The sequence below is a fragment of the Anguilla anguilla genome, chromosome 1, assembly GCF_013347855.1.
Source record: "Anguilla anguilla isolate fAngAng1 chromosome 1, fAngAng1.pri, whole genome shotgun sequence".
In the NCBI taxonomy this organism is placed as follows: Eukaryota; Metazoa; Chordata; class Actinopteri; order Anguilliformes; family Anguillidae; genus Anguilla; species Anguilla anguilla.
In genome coordinates, this window is record NC_049201.1 from 85,729,116 (window position 1) to 85,754,893 (window position 25,778).

General features: G+C 40.4%; 2 protein-coding genes across 2 annotated transcripts; both read right to left on the reverse strand.

Annotated features, from left to right (window-relative positions):
- Positions 1–1,957: 1,957 nt before the first annotated feature.
- Positions 1,958–18,422, reverse strand: LOC118233250. The gene is made up of 10 exons (XM_035428784.1): positions 18,292–18,422; positions 17,718–17,736; positions 9,035–9,117; positions 6,897–6,992; positions 5,607–5,678; positions 5,008–5,107; positions 4,304–4,328; positions 4,067–4,105; positions 2,767–2,928; positions 1,958–2,235 (listed from the first exon to the last, which is right to left on the reverse strand). Exons 1-10 carry the CDS (start codon positions 18,420–18,422, stop codon positions 2,159–2,161), a joined length of 804 nt encoding a protein of 267 aa, XP_035284675.1. The 3' UTR covers positions 1,958–2,158.
- Positions 14,375–17,166, reverse strand: LOC118231573 (interferon alpha-inducible protein 27, mitochondrial-like). The gene is made up of 4 exons (XM_035425506.1): positions 17,014–17,166; positions 16,777–16,815; positions 15,590–15,762; positions 14,375–15,263 (listed from the first exon to the last, which is right to left on the reverse strand). The coding sequence occupies exons 1-4, from the start codon at positions 17,045–17,047 to the stop codon at positions 15,153–15,155; spliced, it is 357 nt and encodes a 118-aa protein (XP_035281397.1). The 5' UTR covers positions 17,048–17,166; the 3' UTR covers positions 14,375–15,152.
- Positions 18,423–25,778: the final 7,356 nt, after the last annotated feature.

Here is a 25,778-nt window from a genome sequence, read left to right on the forward strand (position 1 = left end):
CACTAAAAGTGCATCTTCACGAAATAACAGACAACGGAGCAGGACAGCAGGGTACACAAGTTGCAACCTAGGGAGCTCTAATTCTACGGGCTTGCTGATTCTTTTCTCAATCAAGGCTCCTTGGATGGCCGTCAAATCCGGGAGTACATACACTGGCCATATTCCACCTGCGTTTCTGGTGCGTTTACACTTACGCCACCGCACGCTTTGTGTGTTTTGTAATCTTACCATTTTACAATGTCATGCAAACTTTGTGTCAGATCAAAGTGTCAAATATTTCAAATTGCCTCATGGAACACATTGAAATTCATGTACAAAACTGCTGGCGAGTAACTACAGGAAGCATATTTCTCCAGAAAACATATGTATATACTTGCTTCCGAACTGAATTTGAGTACATGTACAAGTTGTTGTATATTTGCTACATACAATAAATACCGCATGTAAAATACATATTGTACATACATACATAGAGAACTTCTTTACCCCCATGGGGACATTTCCCTAGCAGCATGTTACATTCACATTTACGAACACACACTTATACCAAGAAACATACTATCATTCACACAACAGAAAGGCTGGGCAGCGAAATACATACATACCAATACAAATTGGACATACACACGCCTATTCAATCCATCTTGACTGTGAGAAAGTCATCCAAACATATGTTTGGCCTGTCCATGTAGCAAATGCTTATACACACAGGGCCAAGTGACTTGAAAGAATATTGGGTAATTTTGGGTAGCATTGCTTTGGAATACATCTTATTTAATTTCGGTGAGGCAAGATAGCCTATATTGTTTGTAGTACCGTAACTTGGCGTCATTTTTATATCAATACTTTTAATGGCAGGCCTGGACTGGTCTTGTATGTGTGAGTAACTTGGCATTTTTGTACATTGAAAACATGTTTTTGATGAGATTAAATATACGCATTAAACTGTTCACCACCTGCACCAGTGTAATGTCTTTGTAAGGAAGGAGAGTGGTGCAATAGCACCACCTAGAGGAACTACTGGGTCATTGTAAAGTTTCACCTCAGCATAAAGGACTCTGAACTCAAGTCTTGTCCTTAATTTTGATTTGCAATTAAATACATATAGTTAAGTTTTATTTTCTTCACACGCTGTTTAGCAAGTTCACCAATCACAATGCTATTTGGAGAAAAAACCTTTGTACGCAGCTAATAACTCAAATGTAACTGAATGTAAATCAAACGCAGAAGTCTTGTACAGAGGAGTGTGGCTCACATATAAACCCGTGTTGCATTGTGACACAGAGCATAGTGGAGTTTACATTACTTTACAGGCATTTAGCAGATGCTCGTATCCAGAGCGACTTACACAATTTTTTACATAGCATTTTACATTGTATCCATTTATACAGCTGGATATATACTGAAGCAATTCCGGTTAAGTACCTTGCTCAAGGGTACAACGGCAGTGTCCTCCTTGGGAATCAAACCTGTGACCTTTTAGGTTACAAGACCAGTTCCTTACCCATTATACTATGCTGCCACTACAAATCATGCTGCCAGGATTGTCTCAACAATCCACAAATGAATGCAAGCAACAGGTGATGCACAAATGTGAACCAGCTACATTTCTATGTGGATCAAACAGAATTTATTTTTGGATCGCCTATCTTTGTTTGTAGGTACATGTCAGCAGTTTTTGGCTGTAGGTAAATCTCAGCAATGTTTGCCTGTTGGTAACTTTCAGCAGTGATTGTTTATAGATAAATCTCAGCAGTGTCTGCCTGACTGTAGGTAAATATCATCAGTGTTTGGCTGTAGGCAAATCTCAGCTGTGTTTGGCTGTAGGTAAATCTCAGCAGCGTTTTGCTGTAGGTAAATCTCAGCAGTGTTTGGCTGAAGGTAAATCTCAGCAGTGTTTGGCTGTGTGTAAATCTCACCAGTGTTTGGCTGACAAAACAGAGAACATAACAGTGACTGCTTAGTGAATTAATTATTTATTTAAACAGAACAACATTACACTCATTTCAACTAACTGCTTTATGAAGGTTGTTTTGGTTTCTCTTTGTGCTAACTGCACACATTTTCCTAAATATTATTAGTTGGGGTTGAAAGGGTACGCTGGGCTGGGCTGGTGAGTCCACCTCAGGGATGGATCCAGGGGATCGCAGGCCGAGGGTTAGATCAGGATGGCTCCGATAGTCGCCCAGACTCCTGACACTGCTGCAGAGGCTGTGGTAGAGAGTCCTGCTGCCCCTGTCAATCAAACACAACGTCCTCCATCAGGGATTTTAGGGGTTTTGATCACAGTTTTTTTTTAAATGCTGGCCGATTTGCTGCAGCCCACACCGTCACTTCAAGAGAGTGCAGACAAGCAAGTAATAGATACCAGACCATGGGGCCCATCCACACACTGGAACAGAGCCTGAACAGATACCAGACCATGGGGCCCATCCACACACTGGAACTTAACAGATAGTTGACCATGATATCTCAGATCACACACAGAGGCCTAAATTCTAACATCATTGTTCGTGAATTTTGGCTAATTAAGCGCATGTGTTTCTGTTTTACACGCACAGTTTGGCCAGTTCGTAAATCATGAAAATCTCTTTGAAAAAAATGTTTGTACCAAAAAATTGTAACACTCATTTTGGCTGAATCCAAGCTGAACACAAAAAGCCCTTTGAAGGCCTAGTGGATCAGAGAGGAAGATAATAAAGAAGCAAAACGAATTATATTTTTTTGCGACTCTCTTTAGGGAGTGGACTTCACTTCCTTCCATACCTATTGACTGTAGAACAGCCACCGCAGATCCAGTAGCCACTGCGCCCCCATTGGCTACCGCCGCTGCTGACATCATGGAGGAGGCGACGGATCCGGCCGCAACACCGGCAGCCGTGAAGCCCGCTGCTCCCACAACCACTGGAATCACAACGGTGGCCGCACCTGCGCACAAAGAGACGTCCAGGTGTAGGTGTGCATTTCGGTAAAACTGGGAAATGGTGACAGGTTTTCCCAGACGTGAAAACAGTAAACCCGCCCAATCAGAGCCTCAAACCCGCCCAATCAGACCCTCAAACCCACCCAATCAGAGCCTCAAACCCACCTAATCAGACCCTCAAACCCGCCCAATCAGAGCCTCAAACTCACCCAATCAGACCCTCAAACCCGCCCAATCAGACCCTCAAACCCACCCAATCAGAGCCTCAAACCCACCCAATCAGACCCTCAAACCCACCCAATCAGAGCCTCAAACCCACCCAATCAGACCCTCAAACCCACCCAATCAGACCCTCAAACCCACCCAATCAGAGCCTCAAACCCACCCAATCAGACCCTCAAACCCGCCCAATCAGAACCTCAAACCCGCCCAATCAGACCCTCAAACCCACCCAATCAGAGCCTCAAACCCACCCAATTAAAAAAAAAACAAACAAACAATACATTAACTAAATGTTTTGGATATACGTGTATATATATATATATATATATATATATATATATATATATATATAATTTTTTTTTTCCTGGAAAAAATAACATAAGCTAGAAAAGTTAAAATTTTGTGAAGAATATGTAAATTTGCTCGCTTAAAGAGTATAAATTACTATCTCTGCTATGGTAGCAGCAGTATATCATTTCAGAGATGTATTAGGGTGTTACTAGGGTCTTATTAGGTAGTTCCTAGTGTCTTTCTATGCTGTTGCTAGGGTGTTGAAGGTGATTGCCAGGGTCTTACTAGGCAGTTGCTAGGGTGGACTAGGTGGTTTTCAGGGTCTTACTATGTGGTTGCTAATGTCTTGCTAGGTGATTGCTATGGTCTTAAATGAAAAAGAAAAAAAATTAAATGTCTCAAAAACCATAAAATATATCAAAAAGTTGAACAGAAGCATGCTAGAGCAAAAAAAAATAGAACATTTTTATATATAGTATGTCTCAGTAGCCCAAAAACTGTAGAAGGTTTGGTCTACAAAAAATGCCCAGAACAAAAATAATAATAAGAAGTATGGACAAGAGAGAGAGAGAGAGAGAGAGAGATGCTTAAAAGTAAACATGTCCCAAATATTTCCTTGGTGATACGTACCAGTGCCGAGTGCGGCCCCAAGTGCTACTCCAAGGAGTCCTAGAGAAAGAAATGCAATGCAATTTTGCAAGACAAACATTTATGATAATGCAGATAAATAATTTGGCATGGTTTCAGTCTATTCTCTAATACAGTATTGAGCCCCAGTCATACTTAGCAATTAACATGGTGCTGGAACAAAATCTGAAAACCTTTATCTGTTTCTGTCATTCTGTATTAAAGTAATAGGATACTCACCCATAATGCTGAGAAGGGTGTTGGTCTGAAACATGAAAATCAGTGTCTTTCATTGATACAGTAGGAATCCAAATATTTAGCAATTAATACAGCTCTTCTAATTAGACCCTCTGCCGTGTTATCATCACTGCATGAGAATCAGCTGTGATGGTAGCTTAAACACGTTGCATTAAACCCATTACAGAGGATGCCTGTCTAGCTTTGTGAGCCGTTCATGAGCATATTGAACTGATATGCGGCTAAAATTACTTTCTAAATTTGGATCTTAACAAGCATTTTCCCTTCAAGCCTTTATAATTTTACGTCTTTATTAAAAATGCAGTTCTCCGTACAGTATCATTGCATTCGTGCCATATTGAAATATTAAAATATTATGTTCAAAAGTACAGAAAACATCTGGATTGCTCAGGAGTTCAAAATGTGTGATGAAGGTTCTGTTTTGTAGGCAATACAATGTATCAAATAAGAAAGGCACAAGGCACTCTCCTGTCTAGAATAATGTATAAAAAGCCTTTAACATGATAGCACTCTCATGATTGAATATTTGAAATGATGTAAAAGAAGAGCTATCTTCCTCTCTGAAATAACATAATAAATGCAAAAAAATTCAATAACTTTTAGTTATATATGTGCTGTATCTGCAAATTCTCAGTGGTGTTCCCACAGAAGTGTACATTTATATTTATATTTAAGTCAGAACTTACCTGAGTTCTGTGGAGGACAGTAACTTTGTGTGTGAGGTGGAAAGTTCCAGCTGATGGTCCTTTATATAGTCTAATGAGTCTGGCTGGGAGAGGCCAGAGACTGTGTTAACAGAGAAAGAAAAGTGAAACTGAGTGATTTCACCAAGCTCTCTCTCTGCTGTTCCACAAGCAGAAAATACAGACACACACTGGTACACACACATACTTACACTGGTACACACACACTTACACTGGTACGCACACATACTTACACTGGTACCTGCACACACACTTAAACTGGTACACACACACTTAAACTGGTACACACACGCTTACACTGGTACACACACTGGCACACACACACTTACACTGGTACACACACTGGCACATACACACACTTACACTGGTACACACACTGGCACACACACACACTTACACTGGTACACACACTGGCACACACACACACTTACACTGGTACACACACTGGCACACACACACACACACTTACACTGGCACACACTCACACATGTACACTGGTACACACACACTTACACTGGCACACACTCACACATGTACATTGGTACACACACACACTTACACTGGTACACACATACACTTACACTGGTAAACAGTGGTGAACTGGGTTTACAATGAAAAGGTTGTGGGTTTGATCCCCTGCTGCTGTTGTATCCCTGTTGGCAAAACACTGAAGCTGCTTTAGCTCAAAATACTCCACAGTGGTCCTCCATATTGTTTGGGACAAAGACATATTTTCTCTTGATTTGGCTGTGTTCCGCAATTTTAGATTTGTAATTTTTTTATTTCACATGTGATTAAAATGCAGATAATCAGCTCTTATTAAAAGGTTTTTTTTTCACTTGGTTTCATCAAGATACAATATTGCTCCACAGTCATGTTGGTGGAATTTTATTCCAGTACAGCATAAGTAGAGTACATCCTCCCAATCACATGTAAGAACACATAACAGCAACACACAGTAAGTCCAAGTTATACTTCTCTTGAAGTGTTTCACTTCAAGAGAAACGGAACTGGACAGCTAGCATTCATATGGGGATACACCTCTAAAAAACAAAGAAAACACATTCCAGCATGCTGACGGGTCAGTTATGTCCTGATGCCAGTCCAAAAAACGTGACAGAAATGACAGAAACCTAGAACAATGACAATGACCAAAGCCAAGAATAAAGGCAATTAGTGGTGAAAATAGGTGTGCGGGTGTGTGTGCGTAGGTGCAGGTGTGTATGTGTACGGTATGTATGTAAATGAACAGGTGTGTCCCATCATAATTAGACCCTCTGCCGTGTTATCATCACTGCATGAGAATCAGCTGTGATGGTAGCTTAAACACGTTGCATAAAACCCATTACAGAGGATGCCTGTCTAGCTTTGTGAGCCGTTCATGAGCATATTGAACTGATATGCGGCTAAAATTACTTTCTAAATTTGGATCTTAACAAGCATTTTCCCTTCAAGCCTTTATAATTTTACGTCGTTATTAAAAATGCAGTTGTCCGTACAGTATCATTGCATTCGTGCCATATTGAAATATTAAAATATTATGTTCAAAAGTACAGAAAACATCTGGATTGCTCAGGAGTTCAAAATGTGTGATGAAGGTTCTCTTTTGTAGGCAATACAATGTATCAAAGAAGAAAGGCACAAGGCACTCTCCTGTCTAGAATAATGTATAAAAAGCCTTTAACATGATGGCACTCTCATGATTGAATATTTGAAATGATGTAAAAGAAGAGCTATCTTCCTCTCTGAAATAACATAATAAATGCAAAAAAATTCAATAACTTTTAGTTATAAATGTGCTGTATCTGCAAATTCTCAGTGGTGTTCCCACAGAAGTGTACATTTATATTTATATTTAAGTCAGAACTTACCTGCTGTGGAGGACAGTAACTTTGTGTGTGAGGTGGAAAGTTCCAGCTGATGGTCCTTTATATAGTCTAATGAGTCTGGCTGGGAGAGGCCAGAGACTGTGTTAACAGAGAAAGAAAAGTGAAACTGAGTGATTTCACCAAGCTCTCTCTCTGCTGTTCCACAAGCAGAAAATACAGACACACACTGGTACACACACACACTTAAACTGGTACACACACACATACACTGGTACACACACATACTTACACTGGTACCTGCACACACACTTAAACTGGTACACACACACTTAAACTGGTACACACACGCTTACACTGGTACACACACTGGCACACACACGCTTACACTGGTACACACACTGGCACACACACACACTTACACTGGTACACACACTGGCACACACACACACACACACTTACACTGGTACACACACTGGCACACACACACACTTACACTGGTACACACACTGGCACACACACACACACTTACACTGGCACACACTCACACATGTACACTGGTACACACACACACTTACACTGGCACACACTCACACATGTACACTGGTACACACACACACTTACACTGGTATACACATACACTTACACTGGTAAACAGTGGTGAACTGGGTTTACAATTAAAAGGTTGTGGGTTTGATCCCCTGCTGCTGTTGTATCCCTGTTGGCAAAACACTGAAGCTGCTTTAGCTCAAAATACTCCACAGTGGTCCTCCATATTGTTTGGGACAAAGACATATTTTCTCTTGATTTGGCTGTGTTCCGCAATTTTAGATTTGTAATTTTTTTATTTGACATGTGATTAAAATGCAGATAATCAGCTCTTATTAAAAGGTTTTTTTTTCACTTGGTTTCACCAAGATACAATATTGGCCCACAGTCATGTTGGTGGAATTTTATTCCAGTACAGCATCAGTACAGTACATCCTCCCAATCACATGTAAGAACACATAACAGCAACACACAGTAAGTCCAAGTTACACTTCTCTTGAAGTGTTTCACTTCAAGAGAAACGGAACTGGACAGCTAGCATTCATATGGGGATACACCTCTAAAAAACAAAGAAAACACATTCCAGCATGCTGACGGGTCAGTTATGTCCTGATGCCAGTCCAAAAAACGTGACAGAAATGACAGAAACCTAGAACAATGACAATGACCAAAGCCAAGAATAAAGGCAATTAGTGGTGAAAATAGGTGTGCGGGTGTGTGTGCGTAGGTGCAGGTGTGTATGTGTACGGTATGTATGTAAATGAACAGGTGTGTCCCAGCATAATTAGACCCTCTGCCGTGTTATCATCACTGCATGAGAATCAGCTGTGACGGTAGCTTAAACACGTTGCATAAAACCCATTACAGAGGATGCCTGTCCAGCTTTGTGAGCCGTTCATGAGTATATTGAACTGATATGCGGCTAAAATTACTTTCTAAATTTGGATCTTAACAAGCATTTTCCCTTCAAGCCTTTATAATTTTACATCGTTATTAAAAATGCAGTTGTCCGTACAGTTACTTTATATAGTCTAATGGGTCTGGCTGGGAGAGGCCAGAGACTGTGTTAACAGAGAAAGAAAAGTGAAACTGAGTGATTTCACCAAGCTCTCTCTCTGCTGTTCCACAAGCAGAAAATACAGACACACATTGGTACACACACACACTTAAACTGGTACACACACACTTACACTGGAACACACATATACTTACACTGGTACCTGCACACACACTTAAACTGGTACACACACACTTCATCTGGTACACACACGCTTACACTGGTACACACACTGGCACACACACGCTTACACTGGTACACACACTGGCACACACACACACTTACACTGGTACACACACTGGCACACACACACACACTTACACTGGTACACACACTGGTGCACACACACACACTGGTACACACACACACTTACACTGGCACACACTCACACATGTACACTGGTACACACACACACTTACACTGGCACACACTCACACATGTACACTGGTACACACACACTTACACTGGCACACACTCACACATGTACACTGGTACACACACACACTTACACTGGCACACACTCACACATGTACACTGGTACACACACACACATACACTGGTACACATATACACTTACACTGGTAAATAGTGGTGAACTGGGTTTACAATGAAAAGGTTGTGGGTTTGATCCCCTGCTGGGCTACTGCTGCTGTTGTATCCCTGTTGGCAAAACACTGAAGCTGCTTTAGCTCAAAATACTCCACAGTGGTCCTCCATATTGTTTGGGACAAAGACATATTTTCTCTTGATTTGGCTGTGTTCCGCAATTTTAGATTTGTAATTTTTTTATTTGACATGTGATTAAAATGCAGATAATCAGCTCTTATTAAAAGGTTTTTTTCACTTGGTTTCACCAAGATACAATATTGCCCCACAGTCATGTTGGTGGAATTTTATTCCAGTACAGCATCAGTAGAGTACATCCTCCCAATCACATGTAAGAACACATAACAGCAACACACAGTAAGTCCAAGTTATACTTCTCTTGAAGTGTTTCACTTCAAGAGAAACGGAACTGGACAGCTAGCATTCATATGGGGATACACCTCTAAAAAACAAAGAAAACACATTCCAGCATGCTGACGGGTCAGTTATGTCAGTTATGTCCTGATGCCAGTCCAAAAAACGTGACAGAAATGACAGAAAGCCAATGACCAAAGCCAAGAATAAAGGCAATTAGTGGTGAAAATAGGTGTGCGGGTGTGTGTGCGTAGGTGCAGGTGTGTATGTGTACGGTATGTATGTAAATGAACAGTTGTGTCCCAGCATACCTCAAACTCTTAGGATTCCATACCTTAAGACCTTAAGATGACAGGAGAGGGTTCATTTCCTTATAACAGTTTCCAAATAGATGTACTGTATTATAGATTAGCCTGAACCAATAATAATATATAAAAGGGAAGTGACGCATGTACTGTATCAAAGTGAGCCTCCGCCCCATAAGAGGTGGGCCTGTCTTTACTTTTGAGTGGGCCTTTGAGACTTCCATCCAGCGCCCCCCCCCCCCCCCCCCCCGCATCCCATGCCCACTCTACTCTTCACCAGTGCATAGTTAATTAATGATCAGTGAGGACCCAAGGAGTACCGATTTCTTCCCTTTTATATTTACTATTATTAATGGTTCAGGTAATTATTATCATTATTGACCCTATGACCTTAAAATGTCTTTTATTGTAGTGACATTAAATATTGATATTTGGAGAGCTTTTTGGGGGGACAGCTTTGGATATTATGGGAACGTTTGTGAGCTAAACTCAGCAGTGACACTGACTTCCGCTTTATTTCGGTATTTCTCGACCAGAATGTCCAACATAGTGCCTGTAGGTGTATTAAAGTACATTTTCAAATGTGGCCAGATGGTGGCGCTAATGGAAGGGTACAATAGAGCATTCTGAGATGGTCTGTTTGATCCCTAACATATCTGCAGTTTTACTGCAAAAACCTCAGACTTCGAGTATGTTGATGCCATAAGACAGGGTCCTTTCCAGGAAGTTGGGGCCTTACACGCAGTGTGTATCTTGCGTATGGACTGGACGGCACTAGGCACATGGAGAAAAAGCTTCATGTGTGCAGGCTCTATTGCGATCCTACTCGTTGCAGCTTAATTCTCACTAAAAATGGCATTTATCCATTACGTAAAACTGAATTTTCAACGACCTGAGTTGTTCAGTTCTGAACAGTAAACTACAATTGGTTCGTATTTACGCTAAATCCTTTGTTCAGTAGTGCTCCTACTGTCTTCATTTTACTAACAAGTCTCTCGTGTGATACATTATCAAATGCCTTTTGAAAATCTTAGTAGATAATATCTAATACCTTGCTATAATCAAAACACTTGGAAGCTTCTTCAAATAATACCAGAAGGTTTCTCAGACATGACCTTCCCTTACAAAAACCATGCTGGCTATCCCTTAGGATATTGCTATTTTCAAGAAATACTTCCAACTTGTCTCTAATGATAAATTCCAGTATATTACATATTATGCAAGTTAAATTTGCAGGCCGGTAGTTTCCTGAATATGCCAGCAGCCATACCACCATGCACTCTGCTCCTGCTGACTGGCTGAAGCTAAGCAGGTGTGGGCTTGGTTAGTACTTGGATGGGAGACCACCAGGGAATATTGAGTTGCTGCTGGAAGTGGTGTTGGTGGGCCAGCAGGGGGCAATCTTCCCTCTGGTCAAATAAACCCCAATGCCCCAGTGCAGTGACGGGGACACTGTGCTGTAGGAGATGCCGTCTTTCGGACGAGACGTTAAACCGAGGTCCTGACTCACTGTGGTCATTAAAGATCCCATGACACTATTCGCAAAGAGTAGGGGGTTCCCCGGTGTCCTGGCTAAAATCCCAGATCTGGCTCTCACAAAAACTTGCCACCTAATCATCCCCTGATTTAATTGGCTAAAAAAAAAATGTTCTCTCCCTTCAGTGGAGCTGCTGAGTGGCCAACAATAGAGGATGGTGGTTGTACTGGGCAGCTCCCAGGTGTGAATGTGTATGAGTGTGAAGCAGGGCGTTCCTGCAAAAGAGCATTCGTGCTCAGCGAACCTACCCTGGGTAAATAAAGGTTAAAGGAATACCATCAGGACCTGCTGCCTTGTTTGTCTTTAGACTGCCTTGTTTGTCAATGATAATGTGCATCATCTAAAGATGTAAAGGGAAGCTTAAAGCTGGAGTAGGCAATTTTTATGCTAGAATATTTTTTATCATATATAAATGTCAAGATACCATTAGAAAATGTTGATTGTGTAAAGGGTTTAAATGGGGTGTTATTCTTGGGTAGTTTGTGTGGAGCTCTGGATCACTACGTTACATGTGGCAGTGTACCTGTTTTGTATTTAGACTTATTGTAAATTTTAAAATAATAGCCTTAACTTATGTATTTTAACTGTAATTGAATTAAAGGATTTATTTGTGCATATTTGTGTCTTCAGCTGGCTTATACAAAACAGTGACAACCATCCAGAAGTATGGATGAGGGGTGAGCAGCTAAGTTGCTAACATTGGCTGTGGTTCTACCTGACCGGCAGTGATATTAGGCCAGAGTATCATTCTAATTATCCATGTTAACTTGGTTTCTGTGGTTAGAATTCATTTAGTACACTCACCAATTTTGCACTGTAAAATTTTTTATTTAAAATATCACAGTTTCCCTGCTGCCGTAAGGAAGTGGTCTTGTAACCACCGCCCTTGTACCCTTGAGCAAAGTACTTAACCTGCATTGCTTCATTGTATATTCAGCTGTATAAATGGATGCAATGTAAATGCTATACTATATATGTAATGAAGCTCTTGGTGGTTAGGAGTTTGTCAACAATATGGGGTGTCTGGTCAGGACACGGAGGCAGGAAATTCTTTTGGGGGGTTTATTATAAATGGAATGCAAATACACAGGCACAGGCAATCTCTGGTCTCCTCTTAGGTTTAAATCAGGTGGGTGTGCATCTGTGTGTGTGTGTGTGTGTGTGTGGTTCTAAATAAGGAAAAAGAAATACAGTTAGCCTACTTCTACACTTATTATCAGCTGTATATTATATAGGCTACATAAATCTCTCTATCACCCCTAGGTATCAAATATTATTTAACTAGCATCACGGTTAGAAATCTTGAATATCAGCTATACAATAACAGGAAATAAACGGTACTAATCACGTAGCTTACTAAACACAACGGAATATTCTACCGTATGTAGATGCACTGTCGCGAGGAATAACACTCTAATGTACCTATCATAAATCGCCAATCTGTGGTAAATGTTAACGGAATACTCCTGATAAAACGTGAACATTATGCTATACAAATTACTATCAGACAATGGATTCACTAATAATCTAAACTAAATATCCTTGACGATACAGAAAGGTGTACTTACTGCCGTTTATTGACGCACACAAAGGAAACTTAACTCGCTAGAAATGACCGTTGAACTGACTAACTTTGCACAAAATTAACCGCGGCAAGTGCGAGCCGTAAACAAAAGGGGCGTTGCCAGCAACAGGTTAGGTCTTCACTGTCCATACTCTGCGCCTTTTGCACAATATACTTTGCTCTGGATGAGAGCGTCTGCTAAATGCCTGTAATGTAGATGTTATCTGAACATCAGCGTAAAAAAATTACAAGTTACTCACACATTCAAAGCACTTTCTATAAATCATTATTTCAAACTTGCAAACTCTAGGCCTGCCATTAAAGCTACTGATATCAAAATTAGGCCAAGTTACAATATTGGCTGTCTTAGCTCACACAAATTGAACAACCTATACTCCAAAGCAGTGCCACCCTGTGTTTCCTAAATTTCAGGTAACTTGGCCTTGCGTTTTTTCATCTTACCATCTGAAGAGAATGTGGTCATTCAAAATGTATGTGTCACATGAAAGTGTCCAATGGCAATAATTTATAGAGGAAATAATCAGCAATTGAGCTGTCACAGCTAAAATGTCTTACATATGACAACACTACACATATGTTTGAATAATCGTCTACATTGAGTGTTTTGGGTGTATGAGAGGCACATTGTAAATAAAAAGCATGATTATTATTGTTGTTGTTGTTAGTAGTAGTAGTAGTAGTAGTTCGTGTTGTAATGTTGTTAAGGAAATAGTTAACAAATAAGATATTTTTTTATTTGACAATGTAGAAGAAATTCTATGATTGTAGGTATTTGGGTAAACTTTGTTTGACCCACAAGCATACAATACGTTAATGGGGCAAGCATAAACCAGTGTGTGTGTAAGAGTATCTGTGTAACTGTATACAGGCTATGGTTGACAGGAGCGTGGGCGTTAGCAAAAAAAGTTTCAAAATCTGATTGGCTTGACCAGACTCTGCAGAAAAAAATACTATCTATTGGTTTTTTTTTTTTTTAAATCATGCTGCAAAGATTGTCAGAACAATCAACAAATAAATGCAAGCTATCAGTTACATTTTTTTTATGAATCACCTGCATTTATTTTTTGTTGGCTACCTTTGTAAGAAGGTAAATTTCAGCAGTGATTGAATGTAGGTAAATCGCAGCAGTGATTGGCTGACAAAACAAAGAAGATAACAGTGACTGCGGCTTAGTGAATTTGTTATTTATTTAAACAGATTGTCAACTAACTGTTTTACGAAGGTTGTTTTTTTTACAGTTTTCAAAATTGCTTTTTGTGCTAACTGAAATATAGACACACTTACACTGGTACACACACACTTAAACTGGTACACACACTGGAACACACACACACATGTACACTGGTAACCACACTGGCACACACACACACTTACACTGGTAACCACAATGGCACACACACACACTTACACTGGTAACCACACTGGCACACACACACACTTACACTGGTAACCACACTGGTGAACAAACACACTCACACTGATAAACACTTTTTTCACTTGGTTTCACCAAGATACAATATTGCCCCACAGTCATGTTGGTGGAATTTTATTCCAGTACAGCATCAGTAGAGTACATCCTCCCAATCACATGTAAGAACACATAACAGCAACACACAGTAAGTCCATGTTACACTTCTCTTGAAGTGTTTCACTTCAAGAGAAACGGAACTGGACAGCTAGCATTCATATGGGGATACACCTCTAAAAAACAAAGAAAACACATTCCAGCATGCTGACGGGTCAGTTATGTCCTGATGCCAGTCCAAAAAACGTGACAGAAATGACAGAAACCTAGAACAATGACAATGACCAAAGCCAAGAATAAAGGCAATTAGTGGTGAAAATAGGTGTGCGGGTGTGTGTGCGTAGGTGCAGGTGTGTATGTGTACGGTATGTATGTAAATGAACAGGTGTGTCCCAGCATACCTCAAACTCTTAGGATTCCATACCTTAAGACCTTAAGATGGCAGGAGAGGGTTAATTTCGTAATTTACGCTAAATCCTTTGTTCAGTAGTGCTCCTACTGTCCTCATTTTACTAACAAGTCTCTCATGTGATACATTATCAAATGCCTTTTGAAAATCTTAGTAGATACTGTGTTTGGCTGACAAAACAAAGATAACAGTGACTGCGGCTTAGTGAATTTGTTATTTATTTAAACAGAACAACATTACACTATTGTCAACTAACTGTTTTACGAAGGTTGTTTCTGTTACAAAATTGCTTTTTGTGCTAACTGCATGCATTTTCCTAAATATTTTTTAGTTTGGGATCAAAGGGTACGCTGGGCTGGTCTGGTGAGTCCACCTCAGGGATGGATCCAGGTGATGGCAGGCCGAGGGTTAGAACAGGATGGCTCCGATAGTCGCCCCGGCACTGGACAGTGCTGCAGAGGCTGCGGTAGAGAGTCCTGCTGCCCCTGTCAATCAAACACAACGTCCTCCATCAGGGATTTTAGGGGTTTTGATCACAGTTTTTTTTTTAAATGCTGGCCGATTTGCTGCAGCCCACACCGTCACTTCAAGAGAGTGCAGACAAGCAAGTAACAGATACCAGACCATGGGGCCCATCCACACACTGGAACAGTGTCTTAACAGATACCAGACCATGGGGCCCATCCACACACTGGAACTTAACAGATAACAGTTGACCATGATCTCTCAGATCACACACAGAGGCCTAAATTCTAACATCATTGTTCCTGAATTTTGGCTAATTAAGCGCATGTTTCTGTTTTACACGCACAGTTTGGCCAGTTCGTGAATCATGAAAATCTCTGGCCACCACACCACCAGCAGCTACTCCGCCCCCATTGGCTACCGCTGACATCATGGAGGAGGCGACGGATCCGGCCGCAGCACTGGCAGCCGTGAAGCCCACTGCTCCCACAACCAGTGGAATCGCAACGGCGGCCGCACCTGCGCACAAAGAGACGTCCAGGTGTAGGTGTTCATTTCGGTAAAACTGGGAAATGGTGACAGGTTTTCCCAAACGTGAAAACAGTAAACCTGGCCAATCAGACCCTCAAACCCACCCAATCAGACCCCCAAACCCACCCAATCAGACCCTCAAACCCACCCAATCAGAGCCTCAAACCCACCCAATCAGACCCTCAAACCCGCCCAATCAGACCAACAAACCCACCCAATCAGAGCCTCAAACCCACCCAATCAGAGCCTCAAACCCGCCCAATCAAACCCTCAAACGCACCCAATCAGACCCTCAAATCCGCCCAATCAGACCCTCAAACCCACCCAATTAAAAAAAAAACAAACAATACATTAACTAAATGTTTTGGATATACATGTGTATATATATATATATATTTTTTTTTAATTTTTTTTTTAAATTTATTTATTTATTTTGTTTTCCTGGAAAAAATAACATAAGCTAGAAAAGGTAAAATTTTGTGAAGAATATGTAAATTTGCTCGCTTTAAGAGTATAAATTACTAGCTCTGCTATGGTAGCAGAAGTATATCATTTCAAAGATGTATTAGGGTGTTACTAGGGTCTTATTAGGTGGTTCCTAGTGTCTTTCTATGCTGTTGCTAGGGTGTTGAAGGTGATTGCCAGGGTCTTACTAGGCAGTTGCTAGGGTGGACTAGGTGGTTTTCAGGGTCTTACTATGTGGTTGCTAATGTCTTGCTAGGTGATTGCTATGGTCTTAAATGTAAAAAAAAAAAATTAAATGTCTCAAAAACCATAAAATATATCAAAAAGTTGAACAGAAGCATGCTAGAGCAAAAAAAAAATAGAACATTTTTATATATAGTATGTCTCAGTAGTCCAAAAACTGTAGAAGGTTTGGTCTACAAAAAATGCCCAGAACAAAAATAATAATAAGAAGTATGGACAAGAGAGAGATAGAGAGAGAGAGAGAGAGATGCTCAAAAGTAAACATGTCCCAAATATTTCCTTGGTGATACGTACCAACGCCGAGTGCGGCCCCAAGTGCTAATCCAAAAAGGCCTAGAGAAAGAAAAGCAATGCAATTTTGCAAGACAAACATTTATGATAATGCAGATAAATAATCTGGCATGGTTTCAGTCTATTCTCTAATACAGTATTGAGCCCCAGTCATACTTAGCAATTAACATGGTGCTGGAACAAAATCTGAAAACCTTTATCTGTTTCTGTCATTCTGTATTAAAGTAATAGGATACTCACCCATGGTGCTGAGAAGGGTGTTGGTCTGAAACATGAAAATCAGTGTCTTTCATTGATACAGTAGGAATCCAAATATTTAGCAATTAATACAGCTCTTCTAATTAGACCCTCTGCCGTGTTATCATCACTGCATGAGAATCAGCTGTGACGGTAGCTTAAACACGTTGCATAAAACCCATTACAGAGGATGCCTGTCCAGCTTTGTGAGCCGTTCATGAGCATATTGAACTGATATGCAGCTAAAATTACTTTCTAAATTTGGATTTTAACAAGCATTTTCCCTTCAAACCTTCATAATTTTACATCTTTATTAAAAATGCAGTTGTCCGTACAGTATCATTGCATTCAGGCCATATTGAAATATTAAAATATTATGTTCAAAAGTACAGAAAACATCTGGATTGCTCAGGAGTTCAAAATGTGTGATGAAGGTTCTCTTTTGTAGGCAATACAATGTATCAAATAAGAAAGGCACAAGGCACTCTCCTGTCCAGAATAATGTATAAAACGCCTTTAACATGATAGCACTCTCATGATTGAATATTTGAAATGATGTAAAAGAAGAGCTATCTTCCTCTCTGAAATAACATAATAAATGCAAAAAAATTCAATAACTTTTAGTTATATATGTGCTGTATCTGCAAATTCTCAGTGGTGTTCCCACAGAAGTGTACATTTATATTTATATTTAAGTCAGAACTTACCTGCTGTGGAGGACAGTAACTTGGTGTGTGAGGTGGAAAGTTCCAGCTGATGGTCCTTTATATAGTCTAATGAGTCTGGCTGGAAGAGGCCAGAGACTGTGTTAACAGAGAAAGAAAAGTGAAACTGAGTGATTTCACCAAGCTCTCTCTCTGCTGTTCCACAAGCAGAAAATACAGACATACATTGGTACACACACACACTTACACTGGTACACACACATACTTACACTGGTACCTGCACACATACTTACACTGGTACCTGCACACACTTAATCTGGTACACACACGCTTACACTGGTACACACACTGGCACACACACACTTACACTGGTACACACACTGGCACACACACACACTTACACTGGTACACACACTGGCACACACATATACTTACACTGGTACACACACTGGCACACACACACACACACTTACACTGGCACACACTCACACATGTACACTGGTACACACACACACTTACACTGGCACACACTCACACATGTACATTGGTACACACACACACTTACACTGGTACACACACACACTTACACTGGTAAACAGTGGTGAACTGGGTTTACAATGAAAAGGTTGTGGGTTTGATCCCCTGCTGGGCTACTGCTGCTGTTGTATCCCTGTTGGCAAAACACTGAAGCTGCTTTAGCTCAAAATACTCCACAGTGGTCCTCCATATTGTTTGGGACAAAGACATATTTTCTCTTGATTTGGCTGTGTTCCGCAATTTTAGATTTGTAATTTTTTTATTTGACATGTGATTAAAATGCAGATAATCAGCTCTTATTAAAAGGTATTTTTATTCACTTGGTTTCATCAAGATACAGTATTGCCCCACAGTCATGTTGGTGGAATTTTATTCCAGTACAGCATCAGTAGAGTACATCCTCCCAATCACATGTAAGAACACATAACAGCAACACACAGTAAGTCCAAGTTATACTTCTCTTGAATTGTTTCACTTCAAGAGAAACCGAACTGGACAGCTAGCATTCATATGGGGATACACCTCTAAAAAACAAAGAAAACACATTCCAGCATGCTGACGGGTCAGTTATGTCCTGATGCCAGTCCAAAAAACGTGACAGAAATGACAGAAACCTAGAACAATGACAATGACCAAAGCCAAGAATAAAGGCAATTAGTGGTGAAAATAGGTGTGCGGGTGTGTGTGCGTAGGTGCAGGTGTGTATGTGTACGGTATGTATGTAAATTAACAGGTGTGTCCCAGCATAATTAGACCCTCTGCCGTGTTATCATCACTGCATGAGAATCAGCTGTGACGGTAGCTTAAACACGTTGCATTAAACCCATTACAGAGGATGCCTGTCTAGCTTTGTGAGCCGTTCATGAGCATATTGAACTGATATGCGGCTAAAATTACTTTCTAAATTTGGATCTTAACAAGCATTTTCCCTTCAAGCCTTTATAATTTTACGTCTTTATTAAAAATGCAGTTGTCCGTACAGTATCATTGCATTCGTGCCATATTGAAATATTAAAATATTATGTTCAAAAGTACAGAAAACATCTGGATTGCTCAGGAGTTCAAAATGTGTGATGAAGGTTCTCTTTTGTAGGCAATACAATGTATCAAAGAAGAAAGGCACAAGCCACTCTCCTGTCTAGAATAATGTATAAAAAGCCTTTAACATGATCGCTCTCTCATGATTGAATATTTGAAATGATGTAAAAGAAGAGCTATCTTCCTCTCTGAAATAACATAATAAATGCAAAAAAATTCAATAACTTTTAGTTATATATGTGCTGTATCTGCAAATTCTCAGTGGTGTTCCCACAGAAGTGTACATTTATATTTATATTTAAGTCAGAACTTACCTGCTGTGGAGGACAGTAACTTTGTGTGTGAGGTGGAAAGTTCCAGCTGATGGTCCTTTATATAGTCTAATGAGTCTGGCTGGGAGAGGCCAGAGACTGTGTTAACAGAGAAAGAAAAGTGAAACTGAGTGATTTCACCAAGCTCTCTCTCTGCTGTTCCACAAGCAGAAAATACAGACACACACTGGTACACACACACACTTAAACTGGTACACACACACTTACACTGGTACGCACACATACTTACACTGGTACCTGCACACACACTTAAACTGGTACACACACACTTAAACTGGTACACACACGCTTACACTGGTACACACACTGGCACACACACGCTTACACTGGTACACACACTGGCACACACACACACTTACACTGGTACACACACTGGCACACACACACACTTACACTGGTACACACACCGGCACACACACACACTTACACTGGTACACACACTGGCACACACACACACTTACACTGGTACTCACATTGGTACACACACAAACTTACTGTGGTACCCACACACACACTTACACTGGTACACACACACACACACACACACACACACACTAACACTGGTACACACACACACTTACACTGGTACACACACTGGTACACACACACTTACACTGGTACACACACTGGTACACACACACACTTACACTGGTACACACACTCACAGTTACACTGGTACACACACTGGTACACACACACACTTACACTGGTACACACACTGGTACACACACACACTTACACTGATACACACACTGGTACACACACACACTGGTACACACACTCACAGTTACACTGGTACACACACACACTTAGGCTGGTATATATACACACTTACACTGGCACACACTCACACATGTACACTGGTACACACACACACTTACACTGGTAACCACACTGGTACACACATACACTGGTACACACACTGGTACACATATACACTTACACTGGTAAACAGTGGTGAACTGGGTTTACAATGGAAAGGTTGTGGGTTTGATCCCCTGCTGGGCTACTGCTGCTGTTGTATCCCTGTTGGCAAAACACTGAAGCTGCTTTAGCTCAAAATACTCCACAGTGGTCCTCCATATTGTTTGGGACAAAGACATATTTTCTCTTGATTTGGCTGTGTTCTGCAATTTTAGATTTGTAATTTTTTTATTTGACATGTGATTAAAATGCAGATAATCAGCTCTTATTAAAAGGTTTTTTTTTCACTTGGTTTCACCAAGATACAATATTGCCCCACAGTCATGTTGGTGGAATTTTATTCCAGTACAGCATCAGTAGAGTACATCCTCCCAATCACATGTAAGAACACATAACAGCAACACACAGTAAGTCCAAGTTATACTTCTCTTGAAGTGTTTCACTTCAAGAGAAACGGAACTGGACAGCTAGCATTCATATGGGGATACACCTCTAAAAAACAAAGAAAACACATTCCAGCATGCTGACGGGTCAGTTATGTCCTGATGCCAGTCCAAAAAACGTGACAGAAATGACAGAAAGCCAATGACCAAAGCCAAGAATAAAGGCAATTAGTGGTGAAAATAGGTGTGCGGGTGTGTGTGCGTAGGTGCAGGTGTGTATGTGTACGGTATGTATGTAAATGAACAGTTGTGTCCCAGCATACCTCAAACTCTTAGGATTCCATACCTTAAGACCTTAAGATGACAGGAGAGGGTTCATTTCCTTATAACAGTTTCCAAATAGATGTACTGTATTATAGATTAGCCTGAACCAATAATAATATATAAAAGGGAAGTGACGCATGTACTGTATCAAAGTGAGCCTCCGCCCCATAAGAGGTGGGCCTGTCTTTACTTTTGAGTGGGCCTTTGAGACTTCCATCCAGCGCCCCCCCCCCCCCCCCGCATCCCATGCCCACTCTACTCTTCACCAGTGCATAGTTAATTAATGATCAGTGAGGACCCAAGGAGTACCGATTTCTTCCCTTTTATATTTACTATTATTAATGGTTCAGGTAATTATTATCATTATTGACCCTATGACCTTAAAATGTCTTTTATTGTAGTGACATTAAATATTGATATTTGGAGAGCTTTTTGGGGGGACAGCTTTGGATATTATGGGAACGTTTGTGAGCTAAACTCAGCAGTGACACTCTGACTTCTGCTTTATTTCGGTATTTCTCGACCAGAATGTCCAACATAGTGCCTGTAGGTGTATTAAAGTACATTTTCAAATGTGGCCAGATGGTGGCGCTAATGGAAGGGTACAATAGAGCATTCTGAGATGGTCTGTGTTTGATCCCTAACATATCTGCAAAAATTTCAGACATCGAGCATGTTGATGCCATAAGACAGGATCCTTACCAGGAAGTTGGGGCCCTTTCCAGGAGGTTGGGGCCCTTTCCAGGAAGTTAGGGCCCTTTCCAGGAAGTTTGGGCCTTACATGCGGTGTGTATCTTGCGTATGGACTGGACGGCACTAGGCACATGGAGAAAAAGCTTCATGTGTGCAGGCTCTATTGCGATCCTACTCGTTGCAGCTTAATTCTCACTAAAAATGGCATTTATCCATTACGTAAAACTGAATTTTCAACGACCTGAGTTGTTCAGTTCTGAACAGTAAACTACAATTGGTTCGTATTTACGCTAAATCCTTTGTTCAGTAGTGCTCCTACTGTCTTCATTTTACTAACAAGTCCCTCATGTGATACATTATCAAATGCCTTTTGAAAATCTTAGTAGATAATATCTAATACCTTGCTATAATCAAAACACTTGGTAGCTTCTTCAAAGAATACCAGAAGGTTTGTCAGACATGACCTTCCCTTACAAAAACCATGCTGGCTATCCCTTAGGATGTTGCTATTTTCAAGAAATACTTCCAACTTGTCTCTAATGATAAATTCCAGTATTTTACATATTATGCAAGTTAAATTTGCAGGCCGGTAGTTTCCTGAATATGCCAGCAGCCGTACCACCACGCACTCTGCTCCTGCTGACTGGCTGAAGCTAAGCAGGTGTGGGCTTGGTTAGTACTTGGATGGGAGACCACCAGGGAATTCTGAGTTGCTGCTGGAAGTGGTGTTGGTGGGCCAGCAGGGGGCAATCTTCCCTCTGGTCAAATAAACCCCAATGCCCCAGTGCAGTGATGGGGACACTGTGCTGTAGGAGATGCCGTCTTTCGGACGAGACGTTAAACCGAGGTCCTGACTCACTGTGGTCATTAAAGATCCCATGACACTATTCGCAAAGAGTAGGGGGTTCCCCGGTGTCCTGGCTAAAATCCCAGATCTGGCTCTCGCAAAAACTTGTCACTTAATCATCCCCTGATTTAATTGCCTAAAAGAAAAAAAAAAGTTCTCTCCCTTCAGTGGAGCTGCTGAGTGGCCAACAATAGAGGATGGTGGTTGTACTGGGCAGCTCCCAGGTGTGAATGTGTATGAGTGTGAAGCAGGGCGTTCCTGCAAAAGAGCATTCGTGCTCAGCGAACCTACCCTGGGTAAATAAAGGTTAAAGAAATACCATCAGGACCTGCTGCCTTGTTTGTCTTTAGACTGCCTTGTTTGTCAATAATAATGTGCATCATCGAAAGATGTAAAGGGAAGCTTAAAGCTGGAGTAGGCAATTTTTATGCTAGAATATTTTTTATCATATATAAATGTCGAGACCATTAGAAAATGTTGATTGTGTAAAGGGTTTAAATGGGGTGTTATTCTTGGGTAGTTTGTGTGGAGCTCTGGATCACTACGTTACATGTGGCAGTCTACCTGTTTTGTATTTAGACTTATTGTAAATTTTTAAATAATAGACTTAGACTTATGTATTTCAACTTTAATTGAATTAAAGGATTTATTTGTGTATATTTGTGTCTTCAACTGGCTTATATAAAACAGTGACAACCATCCAGAAGTATGGATGTGGGGTGAGCAGTTAAGTTGCTAACATTGGCTGTGGTTCTACCTGACCGGCAGTGATATTAGGCCAGAGTATCATTCTAATTATCCATGTTAACTTGGTTTCTGTGGTCAGAATTCATTTAGTACGCTCACCAATTTTGCACTGTAAAAATTTTTATTTAAAATATCAGTTTCCCTGCTGCCGTAAGGAAGTGGTCTCATAACCACCGTCCTTGTACCCTTGAGCAAAGTACTTAACCTGCATTGCTTCAATGTATATTCAGCTGTATAAATGGATGCAATGTAAATGCTATACTATATACTTTGCTCTGAATGAGAGCGTCTGCTAAATGCCTGTAATGTAGATGTTATCTGAACATCAGCGTAAAAAAATTACAAGTTACTCACACATTCAAAGCACTGTCTATAAATCATTATTTCAAACTTGCAAACTCTAGGCCTGCCATTAAAGCTACTGATATCAAAATTAGGCCAAGTTACAATATTGGCTGTCTTAGCTCACACAAATTGAACAACCTATACTCCAAAGCAGTGCCACCCTGTGTTTCCTAAATTTCAGGTAACTTGGCCTTGCGTTCTTTCATCTTACCATCTGAAGAGAATGTGGTCATTCAAAATGTATGTGTCACATGAAAGTGTCCAATGGCAATAATTTATAGAGGAAATAATCAGCAATTGAGCTGTCACAGCTAAAATGTCTTACATATGACAACACTACACATATGTTTGAATAATCGTCTACATTGAGTGTTTTGGGTGTATGAGAGGCACATTGTAAATAAAAAGCATGATTATTATTGTTGTTGTTGTTAGTAGTAGTAGTAGTTCTTGTTGTAATATTGTTAAGGAAATTGTTAACAAATAAGATATTTTTTATTTGAATGTAGAAGAAATTCTATGATTGTAGGTATTTGGGTAAACTTTGTTTGACCCACAAGCATACAAGACGTTAATGGGGCAAGCATAAACCAGTGTGTGTGTAAGTGTATCTGTGTCACTGTATACATGCTATGGTTGACAGGAGCGTGGGCGTTAGCAAAAAAAGTTTAAAAATCTGATTGGTTTGACCAGACTCTGCAGAAAAAATACTATCTATTGGTTTTTTTTTTTACAAATCATGCTGCAAAGATTGTCGGAACAATCAACAAATAAATGCAAGCTATCAGTTACATTTTTTTATGGATCACCTGCATTTATTTTTTGTTGGCTACCTTTGTAAGAAGGTAAATTTCAGCAGTGATTGAATGTAGGTAAATCTCAGCAGTGTTTGGCTGACAAAACAAAGAAGATAACAGTGACTGCGGCTTAGTGAATTTGTTATTTATTTAAACAGATTGTCAACTAACTGTTTTACGAAGGTTGTTTTTGTTACAGCTTTCAAAATTGCTTTTTGTGCTAACTGAAATATAGACACACTTACACTGGTACACACACACTTAAACTGGTACACACACTGGAACACACAAACACTTAGGCTGGTATATATACACACTTACACTGGCACACACTCACACATGTACACTGGTAACCACACTGGCACACACTCACACATGTACACTGGTAACCACACTGGCACACACTTACACTGGTAACCACACTGGCACACACACACTTACACTGGTAACCACACTGGCACACACACACACTTACACTGGTAACCACACTGGCACACACACACACTTACACTGGAAACCACACTGGTGAACAAACACACTCACACTGGTAAACACTTTGTTCACTTGGTTTCACCAAGATACAATATTGCCCCACAGTCATGTTGGTGGAATTTTATTCCAGTACAGCATCAGTAGAGTACATCCTCCCAATCACATGTAAGAACACATAACAGCAACACACAGTAAGTCCAAGTTACACTTCTCTTGAAGTGTTTCACTTCAAGAGAAACGGAACTGGACAGCTAGCATTCATATGGGGATACACCTCTAAAAAAACAAAGAAAACACATTCCAGCATGCTGACGGGTCAGTTATGTCCTGATGCCAGTCCAAAAAGCGTGACAGAAAAATGACAGAAACCTAGAACAATGACAATGACCAAAGCCAAGAATAAAGGCAATTAGTGGTGAAAATAGGTGTGCGGGTGTGTGTGCGTAGGTGCAGGTGTGTATGTGTACAGTATGTATGTAAATGAACAGGTGTGTCCCAGCATACCTCAAACTCTTAGGATTCCATACCTTAAGACCTTAAGATGGCAGGAGAGGGTTAATTTCGTAATTTACGCTAAATCCTTTGTTCAGTAGTGCTCCTACTGTCCTCATTTTACTAACAAGTCTCTCATGAGATACATTATC

Bases quoted from the DNA above. Each gene is read 5' to 3' on its own strand.
- LOC118233250 (XM_035428784.1), bottom strand. From the start codon at position 18,422: ATGTCTTTGTCCCAAACAATATGGAGGACCACTGTGGAGTATTTTGAG. The intron at 4,329-5,007 runs GTAAGTTCTGAC...TTCATGTTTCAG, and splicing joins CTGTCCTCCACAGAACTCAG to ACCAACACCCTTCTCAGCAT. The intron at 2,236-2,766 runs GTATGGAAGGAA...TTTGATTGACAG, and splicing joins GGCTGTTCTACAGTCAATAG to GGGCAGCAGGACTCTCTACC.
- LOC118231573 (XM_035425506.1), bottom strand. From the start codon at position 17,047: ATGTTTCAGACCAACACCCTTCTCAGCACCATGG. The intron at 15,763-16,776 runs GTACGTATCACC...CTTTGTGCGCAG, and splicing joins TGGGGCCGCACTCGGCGTTG to GTGCGGCCGCCGTTGCGATT. The intron at 15,264-15,589 runs GTGCGTGTAAAA...TTTGATTGACAG, and splicing joins ATTCACGAACTGGCCAAACT to GGGCAGCAGGACTCTCTACC.